This window comes from Hesperophylax consimilis, chromosome 28 (genome assembly GCF_061612785.1).
Source record: "Hesperophylax consimilis isolate HC1 chromosome 28, BYU_Hcon_1.0, whole genome shotgun sequence".
In the NCBI taxonomy this organism is placed as follows: Eukaryota; Metazoa; Arthropoda; class Insecta; order Trichoptera; family Limnephilidae; genus Hesperophylax; species Hesperophylax consimilis.
In genome coordinates this window covers 18,151,152-18,174,897 of record NC_142863.1, presented here as the reverse complement: position 1 = coordinate 18,174,897, position 23,746 = coordinate 18,151,152, and the positions used below count along the sequence as shown (strand labels likewise).

The 23,746-nt window shown below is 35.8% G+C and overlaps 2 protein-coding genes across 2 annotated transcripts; both read left to right on the top strand.

Annotated features, from left to right (window-relative positions):
* Nucleotides 1-660: 660 nt before the first annotated feature.
* On the top strand, nt 661-21,555 carry NiPp1 (nuclear inhibitor of protein phosphatase 1). The gene is made up of 8 exons (XM_089648810.1): nt 661-773; nt 849-1,063; nt 4,469-4,577; nt 12,865-12,967; nt 15,102-15,182; nt 16,159-16,381; nt 17,377-17,515; nt 18,867-21,555. The coding sequence occupies exons 1-8, from the start codon at nt 745-747 to the stop codon at nt 19,108-19,110; spliced, it is 1,143 nt and encodes a 380-aa protein (XP_089504936.1). The 5' UTR covers nt 661-744; the 3' UTR covers nt 19,111-21,555.
* A 506-nt stretch (nt 21,556-22,061) lies between these two features.
* On the top strand, nt 22,062-23,482 carry strat (RAB interacting factor STRAT). Its single transcript, XM_089648623.1, has 2 exons — nt 22,062-22,293; nt 23,153-23,482. The coding sequence occupies exons 1-2, from the start codon at nt 22,174-22,176 to the stop codon at nt 23,387-23,389; spliced, it is 357 nt and encodes a 118-aa protein (XP_089504749.1). The 5' UTR covers nt 22,062-22,173; the 3' UTR covers nt 23,390-23,482.
* The last annotated feature ends 264 nt before the right edge of the window (nt 23,483-23,746 follow it).

Sequence of the window (23,746 nt, the reverse complement as noted above, 5' to 3'; positions counted from 1 at the left end):
AGCACCATCTACATAATAAATAATATTCAAGATTTAAGGGCACACTTTTTTTGATTCTTTATTTTGGCTTTCACCCATCAGGGGTGATCTCGGCCATTTACAATTAACATAACGTTACAAATATAAACCAGACAGAACATAACATATTTAACATAAACGGTACAGAGTTGGTAACAGTAGGTTATCACAAAATTATAAAAATAGGAACCTGTGTACAATTGGGCGCTTTCCGTTATTTAACCAAAGATTTTTCTAAAATTAGTAGCGTTTTTTTAAACAGAACTATGAAATTGACAATCTTATAAACAAACACAGCATATGAGAGTAAACAAATGTGATTATAAAACATAACACAAACATACAAGAGTTTATTAAACCTCTCAACTCCTAGGCTCGAGCTCGAGACCATCTCGAGACAAACAAATAAAATAGATTCCGATAAATAACATGATCATTTTCTTCAGAAGTAAGGAGGAATAAAGATTACTTCTGGCACACTGACACGCTCATCACAAACTACTCTTGGTTCGCGGGTAGGTAGGTACCTAATCTTGTATTATTTTTGTCGCACTTGAACTTGTGTAAGTAGGTACTAACATAAAATATTTTATTTTGAATACACACATTTGGTTATAACTTATGGCAACATTTTATTATAAACGTCAAACTGGAACCCAAGCATGGGGTCGTCATTACGAGTCAATGGAAACTAATGACGATAAATACTAAATATACCATAAAACAATGGCTAACCACTATGACGTACCAAGCTGGTAAATTTATCTTTCAAATAGTATCTAAAATATTGCGTTTCTAGTATGTATTCAATGATAACTTCGTGTTTCTAGGGCGGGCAAGCCGCCGACCGGGCTGCATTTGGACGTTTTGAAGGGAGATAAGTTGATACAGAAGCTCATGTTGGACGAGAAGAAATGCTATCTCTTTGGGAGAAATTCACAAATGAATGACTTCTGCATTGATCACGCTAGTTGTTCGAGAGTCCATACTGCTTTTGTGTACCATAAGCATTTAAACAGGGCTTTCCTCGTTGATCTTGGAAGCAGTAAGTTTACATGAATTTTAAATACAATTAACCTAAAACTTGTTATGTGCCATATAAACAAACGTATATTCGAAGGATCCTACATATTAGTGCTTTTACAAAAAAAGTTTTGATTGCTTGTTAACCTTTTTAGTGCTGGATTAGTTTGAAATATTTGCTCAAAGTTGTCGTTCAGGTTTAACTTATTTGATTAAAACTTTCGTATGCAATAACATTGGTAAATATTTTCCTAACCGCCACACGGTAATCAGGATCGCTGGCCCCGCTTAATACGATTTTTTTTTTTAAATAAAACCTTTTGATTTACTTTAATTACTATAAAAAGGAAACTGACTGCATTTGGGAATTTTTTAATTTTAGATTGATAATTCCGTACAATGAAAATTCGCTTTCGTTGTATGATATGACAGCCAAAATAATGTATGTTGATGAAATTTTCTTGTGTTGGTATTCCTGATACCACACGAGTGGCTAGAGTTACCATTTATTCTTTGTAGATTAGGTAGGTACTATTTTGGCCGAACTCTGAAAATAAAGTAATGGTATTTAGGCATGTTTTATACATAAAGAAATATTTTAAAAAAAGGGTTAGGTTATTATAAGTTAAGTTAGGTCAGTATGGGTTAGTTTAGGATAGATTAGATTAGGTTAGGATAGGTTAGATTAGGTTTAACAACGATTTACATCGGGATAGATGGTAAATGATGAATTATAATTCCATTTTTATTCAAAGTTCAAAATTAGCCTTATAAATGATCCCTTTGCCGCCATTTTAGACTTGTTTTGTTTGTAGTGACACTTTTCGCAAAAGTTTTGTTTCAATCTAAATACGCATAAATTACTTAATTAACCCAAACTAAGAACCTAACAACCTATTTTGTGCAATGTTTTTCCAACTCCATGTAATGAAATAATGTATCTTACTATTATTCTAGCTTGTCGTTTCGTCACTTACAAACACAACTTTATGTGATTAAATTTTAAGTGTTATTTCACAAAATTTGTTCATTTAAAATAATACAGGGTTTTCCAATAAGAGGTGTTATTTTGAATAGCCCGCTATTTCGGTAGATGTTACTTTTGAAGCTGTCATTATTTTTTGACATTTTACAAGTAGAAACTACGCCATTAATATAAATGGAACGATACACGCTTCAACAACGCATTGAAATTATTAAAATTCACTTGAGTGAATCAAATGCAAATCATCTTGAGTGATGAGGCCCATTTCCACCTCGGTGGCTTCCTCAACAAGCAAAATTGTCGCATCTGGGCTCGGAAAACCCAAGAGTTATTGTTGAAAAGCCTCTCTATCCTCAACGTGTGACTGTTTGGTGCGGTTTATGGTCTGGCGAAGTCATTGGTCCTTACTTTTTCGAAAATGAGGCTGGAGCAACAGTTACGGTGAATGGATTGCGCTATTGAGAGATGATTAATGAATTTTTAAGCCGGAATTGGATGGTATTGATCTGAACAACATTTACTTTCAACAAGACGGCGCTACGTGCCACACAAGCAACGAAACCATTGATCTTTTACGATTGAATATCAAAATAACACCTCTTATTGGAAAACCCTGTACATAGGATAGATGTATAAGTAGCCGTCTTGGGGAAACTACATAGGATATCTTTATAAATAGCTGCCCTGGGGAAACTACATAGAATAGATGTATAAATAGCTGCCCTGGGGAAACTACATAGGATATCTTTATAAATAGCTGCCCTGGGGAAACTACATAGAATAGATGTATAAATAGCTGCCCTGGGGAAACTACATAGGATATCTTTATAAATAGCTGCCCTGGGGAAACTACATAGAATAGATGTATAAATAGCTATCCTGGGGAAACTACATAGAATAGATATATGGTTTTTATAAATATATAAACACATTATCTGGTAAGTTGGTACAATTTACAAATACATATTTTTGTCATTTTTGTTTTTAATGAGTTTTTATTATTCACAATGTACATTTGTTACGTATAATTTTTTTTTTTATAAAATTAGCGATATTTTTGTTATTACGAAAATAATGTCAGCTAGTGCATGGCGGGCCGCTCAGCATTTTAGCTGGCTCACTAAAGATGGGTTTCACAGATATTAAACAATTCATCAAATTTCAAAGTTAATATTCAAGTCCTGTGAAAGTCCTATTTCAAGTGCTGTTATTATCCAAGTACTGTGAAACAATCGGCCCATGATGAAATAATAACAAAACTTTCCTGGGCCAGTTCTGTGGTGGCGAAACTGGAGCAATCTGCTCTAACTTAACCTAACCTAACAGCGCCTTGTTTATTTTAGCGCCAGGTGCCGTTTGGCTCAGGGCCGTCCCTGGAACTTTCACAGAACTTGAACTTTAACTTTGAAATTTGATGAATTGTTCAAATTCTGCATAACAACCCGTCCTGAGGATTGAAAAGAAGTGTTCAATAATTTTGACGTACTTGTAAGTGGGTGGAGTAAACACATTTTACTCTTTTTTGGGTAGAATAAGCTGCTAGACAACTGCAAACAAAATACAAAGAAAGACATGAATATATTAATAAAGTCATGATCACAGACATAGGAATTAATAGACGAGAAGATAATGGCGAGTGGTAAAATCAACTGTTGAAGAACGAAGGGGATTAAGCTGACTGTGATTCGTCAATAAATCAATCTGACAGTAAATAGGCATCTCGCATTATAATATCACCATTTACTTCTTAAAAGTAAAATCTCCTTTTGAATGAATAGACATTTTTACATGGGAGCGCAAATTACTTGCCACGTTATGAACAAATTTGCGAAGTCCAAATTCGGTTCTATTTTCAGAGTGGAATATTTCGTTTAAGTATTTAGTTAAGACACTTTTATAAATGTTCATAATTTACTTCCCAGCAACCAACCAGCTTTGTGTTTCGCGTCCAGACGTTTCTCGATGTGATAGTATATGTTTCTAAAACTGATCTATATTATACGATGTGAATATGCTTAAAATAAAGTAAAATAATGCTTATATATGGAATGCAATACGACAATTGGGTTTATTCTCTTTTTCACATCTATTTTTACAAGTTTTCATAGTACAAGTCAACATTTTGCCGTGTTATTTCGTAAAATGAACCGATGATGCCTCGACCATAGTTCGCACAAGAGTGATGACGTCACGTTTTCAAATTTCACTTGAGGCCATACGCGAGCACAGCCGGTTCCAATGGAACCGGTATGGGGAGTGGGGATAATACGCTTTTAATCACTTAGGGCAGGTCTACTAATATTCATATGTCTATGGTCATGATATTGATTTATGATGTCTGGACGAAGCTAATGCATTTTCATTTTAATAAAGTCACGATATTGATTTATGATGTCTGGACGAAGCTAATGCATTTTCAGTGTACTTTTCTTATATGTTTAGCCCATGGAACGTTCATTGGACAAATGAGATTAGAAGCGAACAAGCCAACGCAACTTCCCATTGACTCTATTTTCCATTTCGGAGCATCAACTAGAAATTATGTTATCAGGTAAAAATAATTGTTTATTTGGTAGTAATATTGTACTAGATACTAGAAGATTCAAATAATAACCTGGCGGAAATCATGACTGATGCGTACTTTCATATATCGATGACTGAAGCACAGTTGTCGTTGTAAGTTATGTGAAGACTGAAGACAAGCATAAATGCACATACCAAGGAACCGCCTCTGATCACAATGTATGTACATATATCCCAGGATGAGATTTGGACACCTCCACAAGTGCTCTCTGCTGACTGTGGTCCCTCGCAATTTGCCTTCAGTCCTCAGACCTTCCCGTCCTGCTATAATCCTCTTCCACATGTCTTGTAACGAATTAAAAACCCACAGTTATAACAATTGGTAGTTAAATTAGTTTGCAACCATTGTAAATTTAAAAACGGCTATAACCACCAGGGTCGCCATTGCAACAATCTGAAAGGGAACCAACAACGGGTTGTTACGTTTGCAATAATGAAAGAATTAAGAATTTCAACTAGCATTTATTTTAACAACGTTAAGTGCAAGAGCAAGAGACATCTAAAATAACAAATAAAATGTTACATCCCAAGGCGTTAGCGTCAGATCGAAGATCTGGGCGCTCGGATATTAATTAAAATTGGTAGCAAATTAAATAGGTGTGACAAAGTGTGAAACATAATATTCTAACCTGTTTAACTAGAAGAGGGCGCCAAATAACACGTTACATGTTATTGAATTTAGATGGAGCAAAACGATGACCAGCGAAAACGTTTAACAAAAACTACTGCGTCATTTCTGTAGAATGTCGTCTGGAGCGCTCGCTCGTGTCTCTCCCCGAATGGCGTGTTTCCCCGAAGGCTGCCCGAATGGTACTGAAATCTTTGTTGTCTCGAACCCGGTCGAGTCGCCCGTCTCGAACTTCCTTTTAGAAGCGCCAGTGTGTATATGTCACAAAATAATAGTGAAAACGTAGCAGGCAACATTGAACTGCTACAGTCTATCCACCTCTTCCTCGGTCTGCCTCAGTGTAGCTTTCACTGAGGCACCTGTACACATGTCCAGCCCATAGCAGTCTTTGGAACCCACAGTATCTTGCGATGGTTTTATGCTACATATAACATTTCTGATTTCATGGTCTGTTTTAAATATGCATGATCCATTTTCTAGGTTTAAAATCTATTCTAAATCGGTTTATTACCCGAGTAGCTCTTTTTTTTTGATTACTGCTCTGGGGGCCTACTCTGTATCTTTCGGGTTAACCTTTCCTTATCTGTGGTGTGTATTTACTACACATTGCTTCTAATAACTTTAATAACTCTATAAATATAATAAATTCTGGGTTCACATTTTAGGTATTCCTCCGTTATATATTTATGCACTGAATTAAAAATAATATTTTACATAGTTTTCAAATTCAATTAAAAATCGGAGATTTTTTTTAAAATCGGAAACAAATACACCAATACAATCAGCCGTGTGATACTGCTACGCGAAGAGTGTGCGAGTAAATGTCCCGCTTTGCGGGAACATGAGAAATCCACACGTCCGCAGTTATATTTTGATTTAGACCATCGATACCTACGACCGCATAGCTGTGTGTGTGCCAGCCGTCGGCAGTCGATCGCGGACCATCGTTAGATGTAGACCCCTCGCACGTTTTTTTAGCAACTGCCGATAGTTTTTTCATGTTTTCACAAATTAAATTACAATTATTATCACTTTTGATATAAAATATAATAAACATAAGCAATTAGCTATGAATATTCATATTTTTCCGATATTAAATCGCTTATTTTGAGATGTGTATTGACTACACAGCACCGGAACACGTGGATTTTTTTAGCACAGTAAGGGAAAGGTTAACAAACCGATAAGTTCGTGGTTTAACCTTTCCCTGCCTGTGCTGTCAACTGAGTGAACATCGTCGCTAATTACGGAAGGGTTAATACGCGTTTGTGACGTGGCTAAACCGGCGGCATGAAAGTTTCGAAAGATACAGACTAGGCCCCCTGATACTGCTCTACTACTAAATACGGAATATTTTTAATATTTCATTTTTACATTTATTTCAATAAATAATATCATTTAATTCTAATTCAAATTTTTTTTTTTCATATAAAATACGCAGCGATAAATTAACTAACTGTCACGCCTATTCCCAACAGGGGTAGGCAGAAATGATGAACCGTCAAACAATTGGCACACGCTTGTTCCTTTCTCTCACTTTCATACATTGTCTTATAATACTCTCTTTTTCTGCTGCGTTTACACCAAAGTCTTCCACTAAGTTTTCCACTAAGTTTTCCACAAGTTGCGGCAAATTTGTTGCATTTTCTACAAAATACAACAACTTTTTCTGTCTTCTTCTTGTGGAGAGACAAATCTTCCATTAAATTTTGGTTTCCCGCGGAGTGTCGGCAAAGATCAAAGAAAATTGACAGCTAAAAGTAGAAGATTTGCTTGTAGGAAACTAGTGGAGAACTGTTCCCCTTCCACGCAAACTTACAAACTTCAATAACAAACAGTGAAATGGTTGATTTTGAGATTTTAAACAAATAACCGAGACTTGTGTACGAATCACCCGTAGCCAAAAAACATAATGTAACTGCTAGCGTGTCCCTATTTTTTGTATATTTACCATATTTTTCCACAGTTTTATTACTCAAGTTTAAAATATGCATCATCCTTTATTCTATTACATCCTTTTTCATTGAATTTCTCAGTTGTTTTAAATCTACGGTTTTTATTTAATGTAGGTATGAACTTACATCCAAAACAAAAACTATTCCTAAACTTTTGCAGCAATAACATCATTCACTTTGGTCCGAAATAATTTGCATTTCATCAATCAATACAATGTTATAAATTAAATAAAATGATTCAATAATTAAAATGTATTATTATTAAAAAAAAAACATTGTTATTTTACATACATTTACCTTATTAACGAAAACACAAAACAATTGTAATTATATTCTTAATTCATAATTTTAAAATTCATGTCAACATTTGGTATTGCCATTTAAATACTAACTTAACCCTAAAAATATTCAAATTTAAGTCTAATGAGCATTTTGCATGTATTTTTAATTGGCTAAGGACGAGTTTATGACAGAATTTAAACAATTCATCAAATTTCAAAGTTAATATTCAAGTTCTGTGAAAGTTCTATTCATGTTCTGTTAATTACCCTTGTCCTGTGAAACAAACGGCCCATGAAATAATAACAGAACTTGAATTTTAACATTGAAATTTTTCAAATCCCGTGAAATAACTCGTCCTTACAGAAATAATCATTCTGAATTAATATTAGTCTACCGAGAAATAATTAGAATTTGATAGAAAAAAAGAAGAAGGAATAGAGAGAAGAGGAATAGAATAATGGAAGAGGAAGAAGGAATGAAAATGACAAACCATTTCCAAGAAAACATTAAGTTGTTTTGGAAGGAAGTCAAAAGGTCCCGGTGTGGCCCTGAAACCGGAAGCATGAAAGTAATAAAATCGAAAGATGGAAAAATGTTGACGAATGAGGAAAAAATAAAAGAGAGATGGATGAAGTATTTCGAGGAAGTCTTTGAAAGCGAAGTGAGTGACAGTGATTCTAGCGGCGAATCAGATATGAACGATGATGGACTGAATGTTACCGAAATTAGCATCGGATGAGATAGAAAGATCAATTAAGTGTATGAAGAATGGTAAGGCTGTCGGTTTCGACAATATTGCTGCTGAATATTTTAAAGGAGGGAGCCGTATAATTCTCACATGGTTGTGCAATCTTTTTAACCAATGTTTAAAGGAAGGTTACACGCCTTTAGATTGGAGAAGGGCAGTGATCATGCCATTATACAAAGGTAAAGGGTCACGTATGGAATGTGGGAATCATAGGGCTATTAGCCTGCTAAGTTCAGTTGTGATGTTGCTGATGTTGCTGATGCTATCCGAGAAGTAATTCACAAAATCATTTGACACAGAATCCTCAGTTCTATCTTTTAACATATATCGTGATGAAACAATAACACGATATATGTTAAAAGATAGAACTGAGGATTCTGTGTCAAATGATTTTGTGAATTACTTCTCGGATAGCATCAGCAACATGTTACATAAATGCAATCACAAAGCTACTAATATTGTACTGGAAGAACTGCCTCACAGTTTATTTATACCAAGAGCTACTATAACTGATATTGAAAACATTGTTAAAAAAATGAAAAACTCTAAAAGCACAGGTATTGACAATATAAGAATGTTTGATTTAAAAAGAAATATAAAAACTCTTGGGCCAATAATTACTCATTTAATCAATACGATAATAAAGCAAGCAAAAATTCCACAAGAATTTAAATGTAGCATTACTAGACCAATATTTAAAGGTGGAAAACACATTGAACTGGGAAATTATAGGCCTATTAGTATACTACCTGCGTTAGAAAAAATTCTCGAAAAATTTTTATCAAATAAATTAAATAATTACATTGAAAAATTCGCTATCATAGATCCCAATCAATATGGCTTTCAAAGAAAAAAAAATACTGAAAAATTACTGCAAGATTTTTCCAATTACATAAATAATCAATTAAATAATAAATTACATGTTATTGTGTTATTTATCGATAACTCTAAAGCTTTTGACACAATTAACTCTAAAAAACTGCTAGAAACCTTAGAAAAAATTGGAATAAGAGGAAATGTGTTAAATTTATTTAAAGATTATCTTAGAAATAGAAAAATATGTACCAAAATAAATAATACTTTAGTAAAACAAAGAATGTATCTGCAGGAGTTCCACAAGGTTCCATATTGGGACCTACACTATATATAATTTATGTAACTATAATGAAAAAACTTTTCTCTTTTGTTAAACATTTTGTATTTGCAGATGATACGGCATTGGTCATATCACATAAAGATCTAAAAATTGCAATTGAACTCATGCAAATTGACTTTAATCAACTTTGTAAATGGTCACATGATGCAGGACTATTAATAAATGCTAAAAAAACCAAAGTTATGCATATAAGATCACCTAATGCCAGATTTCAATTCAATCCTAATATTATTTCTCATAGTTTTAATTGCATCCATAAAAATATCCCGACTAATTGTAAATGTGAAAGCTTAGAATTAATTACAGAATATGTCTATCTTGGTGTTACAGTAGATTGCTTTTTCAAATGGGACAAACATATTAAAAAAACCTGTAAAAGACTCAGATCAATTGCTGGCAGAATGTACACATTAAATTTTTTCCTATCAATTGAAACACTTAAAATAATTTATATGTCAATGGCAGAATCTATTATAAGATATGGATTAACCATATGGGGAAATACTAGTACAACCAATCTGAAACAAGTCCAAGTTGTACAAAACGCAATTGTAAAATTACTAGTCGTCCCTAATATTTTTAAACAGAGACATAATACACCGTTGCTGTTTCAGAGTGCCAAAATTTTACCTGTTAAGGCTATATTATGGCAAAAAATCATAATTCAGTATATATTTACCCCGCAGCATAAAGAAAAATTAGAACATAAATACAGTACTAGATTCACGCGCAATGACGGGTTAATAGTTCCGAAATTTAATAATAAATACGGACAGAGAACGTTTGAATACAACATACCGAAGATATTTAATTTATTACCTGACACTATAAAGCAATGTAAATCTATGAATAAGGTTAAATATATGGTGAAAAATTGGCTATCGGAAAAAAAATATTTATTTTAATATGTATGAAATATTGTATGAAAAAATTGTTAATTCTGTAGATATAAGATGTAAATTATAACTTTAAAAAATGTATTTGAAACTAACTTTAAGCACCTGTTGACAAGCCAATTCAATCGGCTTAGCAGGACTTGTTTTTTGATATTATGTATTAACTATTTATTCGTTAAAAAAAAAAAAAAAAAAAAAAAAAAAAAAAGCTGTATGGTAGAATTTTGATTGAAAGGGTAAGAAAGGAAACAAAGGATAAAATATGGGATGTGCAAGGTGCTTTTATGAGTGGAAGGGGGTGCATGGACCAGATCTTCTCATTGCGTATGCTCACCGAGAAGTTTCTGGCAAAAAACCAGAAACTTTTCTGTGCCTTTGTAGATCTACAAAAAGCATACGACCGAGTCGACAGGAAAAAGCTATGGAAGGTGTTGTCCAAGTATGGAGTGAATGCGAATCTGACTCAGGCAATTGCGTCTCTATATGAGGGAAGCGTTGCATGTGTTAGGGTGAACGGTGGTTTTACGGGGTGGTTTGATATCACAAAAGGTGTTAAACAAGGCTGCGTAATGTCACCGTGGTTATTCAATCTATACATGGATAATTGTATGCAAGAATTGAAAGATGTGGGATTGGGCGCGAATTTGAGTAATCTGAAAGTATGTTGCCTGTTGTATGCTGATGATGCGGTGCTGATTGCTAATAGTATGGATGATCTGCAGTCTCTCGTGTCTAGGATGAACGAAGTATGCGTGAAGAATGAGTTAATGATGAATGTAAGTAAGTCTAAAGTAATGGTGTTTGAAAGAGAAAGTACGAAAACAGTGTGCAATATAGTTGTGAATGAGGAATACTTGGAGCAGGTGGATGAATTTGTGTATTTAGGAAGCATGTTTACGAGAGATGGGAAGGCTGACAGAGATATTGAAAGAAGAGTAAATGCAGGTAACTCCATTAATGGAGGACTGAACGCAGTTGGCGCTAACAAAAAAATGTCCAAAGAAGCGAAGTTAGCAGTCCACAATGGAGTGCTGGTACCTACCCTGATGTATGGAAGTGAGGCATGGAACTGGCAAAGAAAGGATGAAAGTAGATTGAATGCTGTTGAAATGAGATCCCTGAGGCGTATGTGTGGTAAAACCATGTATGATCGTGTGAGGAATGTGGATATCCGCAAAGAGTGCAAGGCTGATATAAGCGTAATGAGTAAGATCAAGAAAGGGACGCTTAGATGGTTTGGGCATGTAGAGCGAATGAGCGAAGAAAGGAGTGTAAGGAGAATATACGATGCAAATGTGAATGGTAGCAGAAGTCGGGGACGCCCGAGGAAGACATGGCTCGACCAAGTGAATCAGATACTTGAGTCGGGCCATGTCAAGAGTCAGAACAATAGAAGAGTATGTATGAGACGATGTATGAATGTGAATGAGGCAAGGAGTGTGTGCCAAGACCGAGTTGTTTGGCGGTCCGTCCTCTCTGCCTACCCCTGCGGGGAAACGGCGTGATGGTTAGTTAGTTAGTTAGTTAGTTAGAAAAAAATTCATTGAATTTAAAAAAAAAAAATTAACGAAATCTATCTGTGTAAATAAAAATGTTGGTTTGTTCAAAATCTTAAATATACGAAAGTTCTTCACCAATTGCTTTGAAATTTTGACACAATGTTACATTTGAATACGCGTGTGTTTTTACATACCTACATTATATAGATGTCACCTGTAACACAGCGCCATCTGTTGGACGTAAAAGCAACATGCGCTATTGTTTCTCTATCTGCACAGACAGACTGAGTCACAGCAACGCGTGGCGGGGTACAGCTAGCTGTTAATAAATGTTTAATTTATCATGTAACATAGGGCCTATGTCATCTTAGGGGATGCTATGTAGTGAGTCATTTGAAGGAAAGGAAGGAAGAAGATGTAAGGGGTGGGTGTCAAGAATCAGATTAACAGAAGAGTATGTTTGATGCAATGTATGAATGTGAATGAGGCAAGGAGTGTGTGCCAAGACAGAGTTGTGTGGCAGTCCGTCCTCTCTGCCAACCCCTGTAATGAAACGTCGTGATGTTAAGTTGGTTAGTCAACGTTTCATTTATGTAATTTGATACTTAATAATTAACTGTCAGCTAGTTATGTTTTAAAAATTTGTATGTTTATTCAAACTACATAAAAAGGCGACATGATTTGAAATTTTCACAGCCAAAAGTACTGTTTATTTTATTTTTTGGGGTACTATATTTTGCGATAAGTCCTTTAGCCGACATTCCCGACAGTGTTACAATATTCATCATTAGGGCAGATGTGGAATTACACATTACACATTTGCCCTGATGATGGACATTATAAACGCTCTTCAAAACGTTGGCTAAAAAATGAGGGAACTTGACATGACAACGTTTTTTTTTTTTAATTTCAAAGGGATTAAAAATGCTATTCGTCCAAACATTTCTGCGACGAAAATGCCGTTAAAAATGTTTTTAAAAAATCAATTAAAAAATCATGCAAATGGCTCATAAATATTATATTATTTAAAAAGTAAGGTTCTGATAATGTTGTAATGTGTAAAAATTAATGATTTATTTTTTTTTATTTAGAGAACGGCCATCTGGCAACAACAGAAGTATTATGGAAGACATTCCTGCTGCAGATTCCGAAGGAATATTACTTGGTCTGCCGGAATCGCAAACGGAAATGGATGTTAGTACAATAATATAACAGTGTAATGGTTAACTAGTTAAGTAGGATTTTTCTAATGTATGTAATGCTATTATTATTATTGTTATTGTTGCTAATTTATTTTATTTTATGTTTTTGACATATTATTGAATATTTTTTCCATTATTATTATATTTTTATACATTTAAACTCATACTTGTGTGTATTTATGAGATGTGTGGGATTGCACTAATCTTCCACAATATTGATTTAATTATTTGGTAAACTTGTCGAATTCCGCTGCATTCCGAGGCTCTTAAAAAACAACAACACTTGATTTTAACTTAAATATCTGATGGAGATAACTATTTAAGTCGGAGGTTTAAGTTTACATTAACAAAATAGGTTTTTAGGGTGTTTGTTTGGGTTATTTTAATAATTTATATCTATTTCCTAACCTTCAAACATAACTTTTATTGAGTTAAAATGGAACTTTAATGCATCTTTTACCATCTAACCTGACATAAATAGTTGTTTCTTGTAGTAATTAAGTTGAAACCAAGTTCTATTTATAATTTTTTCTGTTCATATTAAGCGTGTAATGTAATTGGACAAGTTTATCAATTATTTGATTATTTGTCATATCGTAAACATCAAAACAAACTGTGATATGACATTTGAAACATTTTGCTTGCAAACACTGAAGGGATAAACCATGATGTCAGGCATGTCTGCATACCTGAAGTAAGCTTAAATTTTCCTTACTTTTTGGTGAAATTGATAAACAGATTGTTAATTTTATTGGTGCGGTGTCGAAAGGTCTTATACACCGAACAGATGAAAATGATAGAAGTGTCTTTGTGGGCTTTTCCGTGATTCTGAAGTAAGCTCAATTATATCTCGTATGTGTGAAATTGATCCAATTTTATCTCATTTGTGTGAAATTGATCCAATTTTATCTCTTTTGTGTGAAATTGATCCGATTTTATCTCTTTTGTGATACAATTTTATCTCTTTTGTGATACAATTTTATCTCATTTGTGTGAAATTGATACAATGTTATCCCATTTGTGTGATATGATTCAAACATTTTTATCTCATTTGTGTAAAATTGATCCTAACTTTTTCGAATATTTGAATTATTTCGTGAATTATAATTTTTTTTTTGCATTATATATGCACAGAAGGCCCTGAGAAAAATATTTTCCTCGGGGCCTATTCATCTTTTGGGATGCTGTGTGGAGGGTCTTTTTAATGAAATAAAGAAGAAATTCTGGGAAGGAAACATGTATTAGGGTTACGTTGGTAACCTATTAGGTTGCTCCCACTTCGGTGCAAGGCGATGGGTCGAGAGAATCCTGCTGGAGAAGTCAAAAGGTCTTCCTCAACGGCCTCTGCCAATCCAGCCCGCCACGCAGATGGTGGGTAGATGCATCCGCCCCCAAACCATCTAAGTGTCCCTTCCTTAATCTTACTTATTACGCTTACATCAGCCTTGCGCTCTTTGCGGATCTCCACATTTCTCACACAATCATAAATGGTTTTACCACACATATGTCTTAGGGATCTCATTTCAACAGCATTCAGTCTATTTTCATCTTTTCTCTGCCAGTTCCATGTCTCACTTTGATACCATTGTGGACTGCTAACTTCGCTTCTTTGGACAATTTTTTGTCAGCGCCAACTGCGTTCAGTCCTCCATTAATGGAGTTACCTGCATTTGCCATTAGGATTCTATACTTCAAAAAAAAAGGGCGCCAGCTGTTTGTAATGTTTAAGAAGAAAAAATTTGAAATTGAGCGTAAACCAATTATGTATTAATTTTAAATGAAATATGAAGTTAATAATTATATTGCGTGTTGAATTCACTCTCCGCATTCGCACGTCCGTCTTGGAAAGCTGCAACCAAATTATTGTCCCGGCCAAAAGCCGCTACCCGTTGCGTCTAGTGGAGAGCCGGTTGCTAGAGCATAAGTCAGTTCTCGACATTTCTTAATTATTTGTAACGGGGTATATTGTTTGAATCCGTTACCGCTTGGCTTCTAGTTATTATCTATTCAGTGCTTGCAACCATTGAGTTTTATCTTATTGTGTTGTGTCCAAATGTTTTATCTTTCATATTCTTACAATTAATACAAGACTTACAGAGTATTGTGAAATTGAAATTTGTTTTCAGAATTTGACAGAGTTCAACACCGCCCATAACCGAAGAATCTCCATGCTTGGAATTTCCACTGACGACGCAACTGATATGAAGGTAATTTTTTTATGTTTTAGCGTACTAGTTGATTCCTAAATGGTTTGAACTGGCTACAATGTCATTAAGCTGTAGAAAATGTCACTGGCTGGTAAGACAGCTATCACACAGAACCTACCAACGTTGGCATGATGTCACCAACACCATACGCACAAACATGTCTTTTATTCGGCAAATCATTTTGGCACATTTTAAATTGTCAAAATAAAAATGCCGTCATTATCGTAAATTATTTTGACTATAAAAAAACAATGAAAATACCCATTAGAGTTGACACAAATAATGCTTCTTAGGATTGTGTGTATTGGTGCATATTATGTATACCCTTCTGACAGTGATGTCCTTGCGAAACGTTACTGAGAAACAACCTTTTGACTTGCTTACGCCTCTTATTATTACTAGCAAAAAATGGAAAATAAGTGTATATGATGATCGGTTAAGAACATTTGAGAAACACTGTTTTTGCAGTGTGTTCTTTTTATTCAATCCATCGTTCAAATATAACTGAAACAATCAAAAGTTTTTTATTTTTATAAATTTTTTTTAATATTTCATTTATGTTTTCTTTTGTGAAGTTGAATAACAAGTTTAAATGTGCTGTAAACAAGCAATACATCTGTGTGAGTAATGTGTTCAACTAAACATTCGCCGCGATACCTATACTGCCGTCATAAGCAAAAATACAGGTAGGAATTTGCTAAAGTCACATTCTGATATTCTTCTATTATAATATGTGAAAGGTCTCGTACATCAGAATGTGACCTTTGCAAATTCTCAGCTGCCTTTTTGCCTGTGATGTCAGTATAATCCTAAATCATATAAACCTTTTTTTTATTTTACATTAGTTTGGGGAATATTCCCGGTGCACTAGTGCCTAGACAGAGTCGTGTGGCAGTTTATCTTCTCTGCCTACCCCTGCGATGAAACAACCTGATGGTTAATTAGTTAGTTTACTAATTGTAAAATTCCTTTGTAGAACTCCAGCAACAAGCGCGGCGCTATCGGGGTGTCCTCCAACGCGATGCCGCCTTCGAAGCGCCAGCGCCGGGAAGTGTCCTTCAACGAAGACGTTGACATCATCAACCCCGAGGATGTGGATCCCAGCGTGGGGCGCTTCCGGAATCTGGTGAAGACCACCATAGTGCCGACAGCAGGACCCCTCGGCACCAAGAGGATGAAGCTCTCAACGGGAGACGAGAGTAAGTTGATGTTGTTTTGACGAGCCAAGGGGAGGGAAGGAGAAGAATGAAAAGTATCTGCATATAATACTGGGCAAGTGTCGCAAAATTGAATGTGGCGGGAAAATCTGAAACAGAAAAATCAGAAAAGGATACGGTCACATCTAGGACTCGAACCCAGGACCCTTGTCTTGCCGGGACACCGCTCTACCACTGAGCTAATGGGACCCTATCCCCCTCGGTCACTTTTAACTGTATCATACTGCGAATAAGAACTACCAACATTGTCTTCATTTTTTCACCGCACATTTTTACTTTTTTTTTTTTATAGTGAATAACTCACAAGAGTCCCAACTGCTCCCGTCTGGAGCCAGTGAGACTATGGCATCCCCAATTGGGGGATGTTTTGAGGCTGAAGGTAAGTGGGGAAGGGAAAGAGGAAGGTGGGGAAGTACCTGGCTATTCAGATCTAGTCACTAAACACGGCTAAAGCCATTTGGAGCAACGTTTCAATTCTGAATGGTGGTCTTACACCAGGGCGATACTGGTAGTATCTTCCACTCTGGAACGTGCCGCAAATATACTATATATTATTTTAATTAATTAATTGTGAAATAACACAAATTAATCAAATAAAATTTATTTGCGCACGCCGGGTTCGAACCCGCGACCTTCGGAATGGCAGTCCAATGCGTTACCACTGGACTATGCCGGCCGTCGAAACTATCTTTATGTATGATCGCAAGATTCAACCCGAACTAAATGCAATCTATGCAGCGTCTTTTTAGATAAACCTTTTTTATTTTTAATGTGTCCTGGCAAGACAAGGGTCCTGGGTTCGAGTCCTAGATGTGACCGTATCCTTTTCTGATTTTTCTGTTTCAGATTTTCGTTTGGAAATCGCTAATATTGTCTTCAATAATTAAATATTACAATTTGAGGATTTTACTCAATAAAGTTATTCCGAAAAATAAATAAATATTAATATTATTACAATTATGTTGTTCTTGTTGCAGGTCAATCCCATCACATGCGCGACCTGTCCAAGCACCTCCACCCCTCTGTGCTGTACCATGACCTGCCCCCTCCGGCCTCAATCCCCCCCGGACCAGGTGGCCTCACACTCTCCGGGAGCATGTCCATGTTTGGAGCCAGGTTAGTACTGCATTTCAAGATAATCATAGGCATGCCGCTAACAGTGTCGTTGAAATCATCGGGGGTTATGCTAGTTCGCAATGGGAGTTCAATCAGTTTAATCTCGTCTGCGTGGATGTCGCATATACTGATCCACGAAGTTTCGTTAAAACACAATCATTACATTACGTATAAAAGTAAAGTCCGCTAATGAAAGGTAACAGTTTACAGCGCAGTCCATTTAAGCGCCCTACGGAACTCTCATTCTGGTAGCATACGTGTAATGCCTGCTCAATACATATTTGTTAATGCCACTATTTAATAAAAATGATCGACACGTTTCAAAACCAATGATTTCTTCGTCAGGATAATTGTATAATTACATTATATTACTATACATTTATCCTGACGAAGAAACCATTGGATTTGAAACATGTCAATCCTTTTTAGTAGTGCTTACAGAGTTATTAATTTCATTTAAGGAAAATGATGCCACAAAGTGATTTAGCAATAATTGAAGAAAAAATTATTATTTTTGTTGATGGTGAAGATTTCTTTGGATTTGGCAACTATAGTGTCCACATAAAATTTTGATCAACTCTTAATCAAGACATGCCTTTCTCGGCTTTCTTTCAACCTTGGTAATCTTGGTTCCTCGAGTCTACCTTCATATTGCCGGTCTTTCAAAGCTCTAGTTAATTTTGTAAATCGTCTTTGTACTCTCTCAGGTTGCGTTGAAAAGGCCAGCTTTGAAAATGTTAAAGAGTGAAATAATTTCATTTAATGAAGTCTTCATTCACTGCAAAATCTGTTGAGAAAAAAAGACTGCCATTCAGAATAAAAACGTTGCTTGAAATGGCTTTGCCATGTTTGGTGAACAGATATGATTAGCTAGGTACTTCCCAACCTTTCCATCTCTTTCTGCTCCTCATTACCTTCAGCCTCACGACAAACCCCAATTAGGGTTACCATAGTCTCATTGGCTCCAGACGGTTGGGAGCAGTTGGGACTTGTTTCGTAATAATATAAATTAAAGAAAGAACATATATTATTCCCACCCAATAACATATTTTATAAAGATAGGATCATCCTTTTATAAAACTCATGCATTTTAGGGTCGGAGTTGGCCTTCTCCTCAAATGTTCTCCAGTTGCTACGGTGCGTCGCCATTCGCCTCCTGACCTCAGTCCTTCCCGTTCTGCTCCAATCCTCCTCCACACAGTCTATCCGTTCATCCTGTATCCTGTCATCTTGCATTCTTTCCACATGTCCAGCCCATCGCAATCCCAATAACATTGTCGAATTCATGGTTGATTTTAATTCTGTATGATATTTTTGTGCCTGTTGTTAACCTTGCCTATTTTCATTATAGGCTCGGTCTGTCCCTCCCGAATCCGGCGCCCGACGTGGACCTCTATGAAAGCATGGACATATCCGAGAGTGAGAATGTATCCGCAAACCTGTCTGCCAATACCAGCGTCACCAACAACAACCGGTCCGCCATGAGCGACACGTCCGTGGAAGGACCGCAGGGGCCGTCCAACGAACCACGCAAGAAGAAGTACGCCAAAGAGGCGTGGCCGGGAAGGAAACCACCCCTGCTTTCCGGCGTCTAAAAGCGATATGGATCGTAAAATACAAATTATCGTAATGTGATCTATTCGTTACAGACCTGTGTAGAATCGTGGCGGTCTCTCTTTAGAATCAGTGCAATAAAAAACTACTGAGTTATCTTTCAAATATTGAAACAATGTTGGGATGCTTCAAACTTTTGTCACATTTGACATTGTCACATTTGACATTGTCACATTTGACATTGTCAAGATTGACATTGTCAAGTTTGACATCATCTTATTAGACATCATCGTGTTTGACATTGCTACATCTCACATTTCACATCATCACATTTGACATTGTCATAGTTGACATTGTCTTGTCTGACATCATCCCAGTTGACATTCCATCCCAGAGCCATTTTGATTTTTCGACATTTAAACTCCACGATAAATGCCGAATTTAGACCTTATCAGCTTTTTATCGCATATTTACATAGTGAACAGCCATCGAGCAGTCTCAAATGTCAAATGTGACGAAAGCTTGAACAAACCTAAAACGTTTCTACCACTTGGGGCGAAACCTTTTTTGCAAGTACAAGGACTTGGTGTAATCTTTGTATTGCTGTTACCACTGAAAAGATATGTGATCTATACTGAAAGAAAACTGATGTCACCAATTTGCATATGAACTTTCGACTCGTAGGCCTCAGACAGGCTGATGAAATTGAGAACTGTTCAAGAAATGTATTTGAAAAAAATGAATTTCATCAGAAGTAAAGACAAATTTTGCTCACAACACGCTCCTGTCTGTTCTGATTTGTTATTAGTGAAAATGTTTGTCTGACTAGATTCTTAAGGAGACCAGCAGGATGAGAATATATAATTAAGCATACTTTATTATGACTATTCACTGAAAAAAGCAAAACCTGTAGTGGTGACATATTTGTCTTGTGTTTTACAACTTGCATGTTGGTTCTAATATGTCAGTTCAAAGTGCCGATTTGGACCTGTAAGTTAAGGGTTCTTATCTTATCTCATCTCCTCTTTGTCCCATCACTTCGACGAGGCGTCTCCAAGCTTCCTGGGCTACGTCAGGTCCAGCCTCTCCTCGCACTCTCTGGAGTTCCATTCTCCAACTTTGGATGGGGGGCCAACTGTACGTCTTCTCTCCGGGATGGTCTCCAGTATTATATGCAAAAGTCAAACCATCTCTTTTACGACTTTTCTACAAAGATTAGCAGGGGTCCTAATTCAATCTAAAACACAGCTACCGATCTTTCGTAAAATTACCATTTTTTGGTTTAAAGTTAAGATGTCACGTTTACAAATCATTATTAAAACAAAACACGTGAAAGAACGAAACGAACAGAAACACATGCGTCGGTTACTAGAAATGTTCTAATACAGAGGAGATTTCCTAAAACAGCAATGCATAGTGACGGTTAAATAAACGAAATTGTTGAATAAACTGGGACTGGTATAATGATCAACTCTGGTAAGTTAAATGGCGGTATAGTAACTGAATGCAAAGCTTGGCGCCCGAGTCTAAGCATGCGGCGTATTACTGAATTTGACACACGAATACCGGCCAATTATAGAGCTTGATTTTGTTCTTTAACTGGTAAACGGAATGACGGATTCTAGTAGTGGTTGGATAATGGAGCCGCGGATTACCGAAAGAGTGCTGCTTATCATTTTATGGGTAACCGGACATAACTCAACAAATTTAAAAAATCATGAAAAGTGATTATCAAAGGTATTTTTTTTTTTAACATTAATTCCACACAGGAGGCCACGAGGAAAATAATTTCCCTTAGGGCCTATGTCATCTTTGCAGATGCTATGAGGGTTTTTTTTAAAGGAAAGGAAGTTCTGGGAAGGTAAAAGGTATGAGGGGTGAGGTTCCACGATAACTCATCAAAATTACAATTAAACACACCTATAAAAAGTGTTATAAAGTTATGATAAGTGATGAAACAAATACTAGGTTAGATAGATTACATACGTAAGTATTTAACCTAGTTTTTGTTTCATCACTTTTAATGACTCAATAATACTTTTTATAGGTGTGTTGAATTGTTATTGTGCTGAGTTATCATGGAACCCATTGCATGGCATTGGTCTGGACCTGTAAATTGCATATTCCAATATGTCAGTCGATAGCTCTAATTTGTATATGTAAATATGAATGTAGAATTAAAATATATTACTATCTTTCAGGGTTTTGTAAATGTATTTGAAAAACTGTTTCCAACAAACATCGATAATAAATAGAGACATAGTTTTCAGGTAGCTTGAAGTTAGTTTGTATATTTGGGAAACAAATGTGTATCCAGTTTAATACAAGTGCCCCCTACCTCTGATCTACAGAGGTAGCCTTTTCATAAAAGTACAGTAGTATTCTCACTAAGCAGTTTTATATTGAGTCAATAATAACATAATATAACTGTCTTTTGTTTTTAATCCAATTTTGGTGCAATTCATTATATTATTAATTACTATGAATCTGGAATACAATAATTATGATGTGTTATTAGATTATAAGGTTTGAAGCAGTTTATAAATAAAATTGTCATCTTAATTCTTGTGTTTTATTATTCGTTTTTGTTCAATAAAAAAGGGCGCTAAAATTCGTTGGATAAATAGGTACTGCTACAGTTTATAAACAACTGTTCTTAAAGTCCCTAGTACAAGTTGGCGCAACGCATTGGCCCAACATTGGGGCTAAACCGCCAGTGTGTGAACGCTGTTGGCGGGTTGGCGCCAAGATCCTTTGATGTGTGCACGAAAACCGACAATAAGCGGGTTGGCAACGTGTGCAACGGCCAATATACGCCAAGTGGTCCTGTGCATGGCGGGCTGTACTAGGGACTTGATAGAAAAAAAACTCCCTAGGGAGAATTTGGTCTGGCATCTGGGAGTTTCTCTCATTTCTACATTTCTAGGGAGGTTTGAATTTTTTGACCTGGCACCTCTGCCGGGCAAAGCCGGCAAACTACCAACAGTACCAACTCAAAGAAACAACAACAATCACCTGTCATTGCTGTCAAAGTCAAACCTCATTTCTTACGACTTTCTCCCGAATCTGTTGTTATTTTACACTACAATATTGTAATATTTAAAATGCCGTCAGCGGAATTTGTGTCTGAGATTGAGGACGATAAAAACAAGAATTTGGTTCTCTGTAAATACTGCAAATCGAAAATTCTCCTGCCGAAATCGGCCGCCTACGTTTCCCAAGAGGTAAGCTTTGTTGATAACTATTTACGTGGTGGCAGATGTTAAAAGATGCATTAAAGTTCCATGTGAAGTTTGAAGGTTCAGAAATAATGCATTTATAGCTAATTATTTCACAAAATAACCAAATTTATACAAATAAACAGAAGGCGTATATAAAATGAAAACAAATGGGTAAACTTGTCGAATTCCGCTGCATGCAAAGGCTCTTTAAAAACACAAATTTGATTTCAACTTAAATATCTAATGGGGACAACTATTTAAGTCTGAAAATTATCTATTTATCTTCTGAAAAGATGAGTTTTAAGTTTAGCTTTAAATTCTGTCGAGTCTTTGATCATTCTTAAATCATGTGGCAGTTTCCATTCCAAGCTTTGGGTCTTGCCACTCCAAGAGCAGTGTATTACAGTGGTGTACTCAAATAATAATTTATTTTTAAAATAGCTCAGTTTTCATTCTTCTATCAGTTTTCAACATAGGTAATATTAAGAAGGGGACATATGGCATGGAAGCATGCTGACAGTCGCCGAGCTACGACCATGGACTATCAAAGCTGCTATCCAATGAAAGTTATGCCATTGGTCTGTAGGTGGAAACAACGATTGGACGGCTCCTTGCGTAGATGTGATCTGCAGTAGTTGACACTTTAGCGCCTGCAATTTCGTACTCCCCAATAAAGACTCCATTGAAATGCTTGGAGTAAGTATCTCAGACTGGCTGAAGTATCGGGGATCCATGGAAGCCCAACTAAATCTACCTTCCAAGAAACTGGGCATATGAAACTTATTTTCAAAGATGTGCGATTTTTGTGACTCCGATTGTAATATTGAATCATTCTATTATCTATATGTCTTATTATTTGTAGAAAAACCTTCCGCTGATGACCCAAAAGAAGAACTTCCTAGATCCGGAGAGCGAAGACTTATTAGATTTCTGGGAAGTTGACGACATGTACACGTTTGAAAACATCGGTTTCTCGTTGACGAAAGATGACATTAAATACCTGAGCTGCGCCGACTGTGAAATGGGGCCAGTCGGCTATCACGATCTCACTACAAAGAAGAGTTTTGTCGCCTTGGCAAGGATAGAACATAAAGTTTAAATTTTATTTAAATCGTTTGTATTGTGTATTTATTTAAGATATTTGCTACGTAACGATAATGTTTAGCTTTCAATAAATCATTAGGAAATGGTTCATTCTGTGTGTTTTCAATTTTATTTTTCAAATATATCTGGCTTAATCCCTTCAAGGTTGTTCTAGGTGTAACCGGACAACTTAGGACAATGGCAATTCAATACACTTCAACACTATTAAAAAGTTATATAAAGTCATGAAAAAAAATTAGGTTAACTCAGGCCATATTTTGATAGAAGGTCGGTGTGTTTCCGCTTTGTAATAAAATCCAAATAAAAGGAATATTTCTGAACTTACTCGAAAACTAAAAACCGTTTTTGAAAT

What these genes read in the sequence shown, in the direction of transcription:
- strat (XM_089648623.1), top strand. Translation starts at nt 22,174, where the DNA reads ATGCCGTCAGCGGAATTTGTGTCTGAGATTGAGGACGATAAAAACAAG. An exon ending in CCGCCTACGTTTCCCAAGAG is followed by an intron (nt 22,294 to 23,152) that starts GTAAGCTTTGTT and finishes TATTATTTGTAG; the next exon opens with AAAAACCTTCCGCTGATGAC.
- NiPp1 (XM_089648810.1), top strand. Translation starts at nt 745, where the DNA reads ATGGCTAACCACTATGACGTACCAAGCTG. An exon ending in GCTCTCAACGGGAGACGAGA is followed by an intron (nt 16,382 to 17,376) that starts GTAAGTTGATGT and finishes TTCTTGTTGCAG; the next exon opens with GTCAATCCCATCACATGCGC. An exon ending in ATGTCCATGTTTGGAGCCAG is followed by an intron (nt 17,516 to 18,866) that starts GTTAGTACTGCA and finishes TTTTCATTATAG; the next exon opens with GCTCGGTCTGTCCCTCCCGA.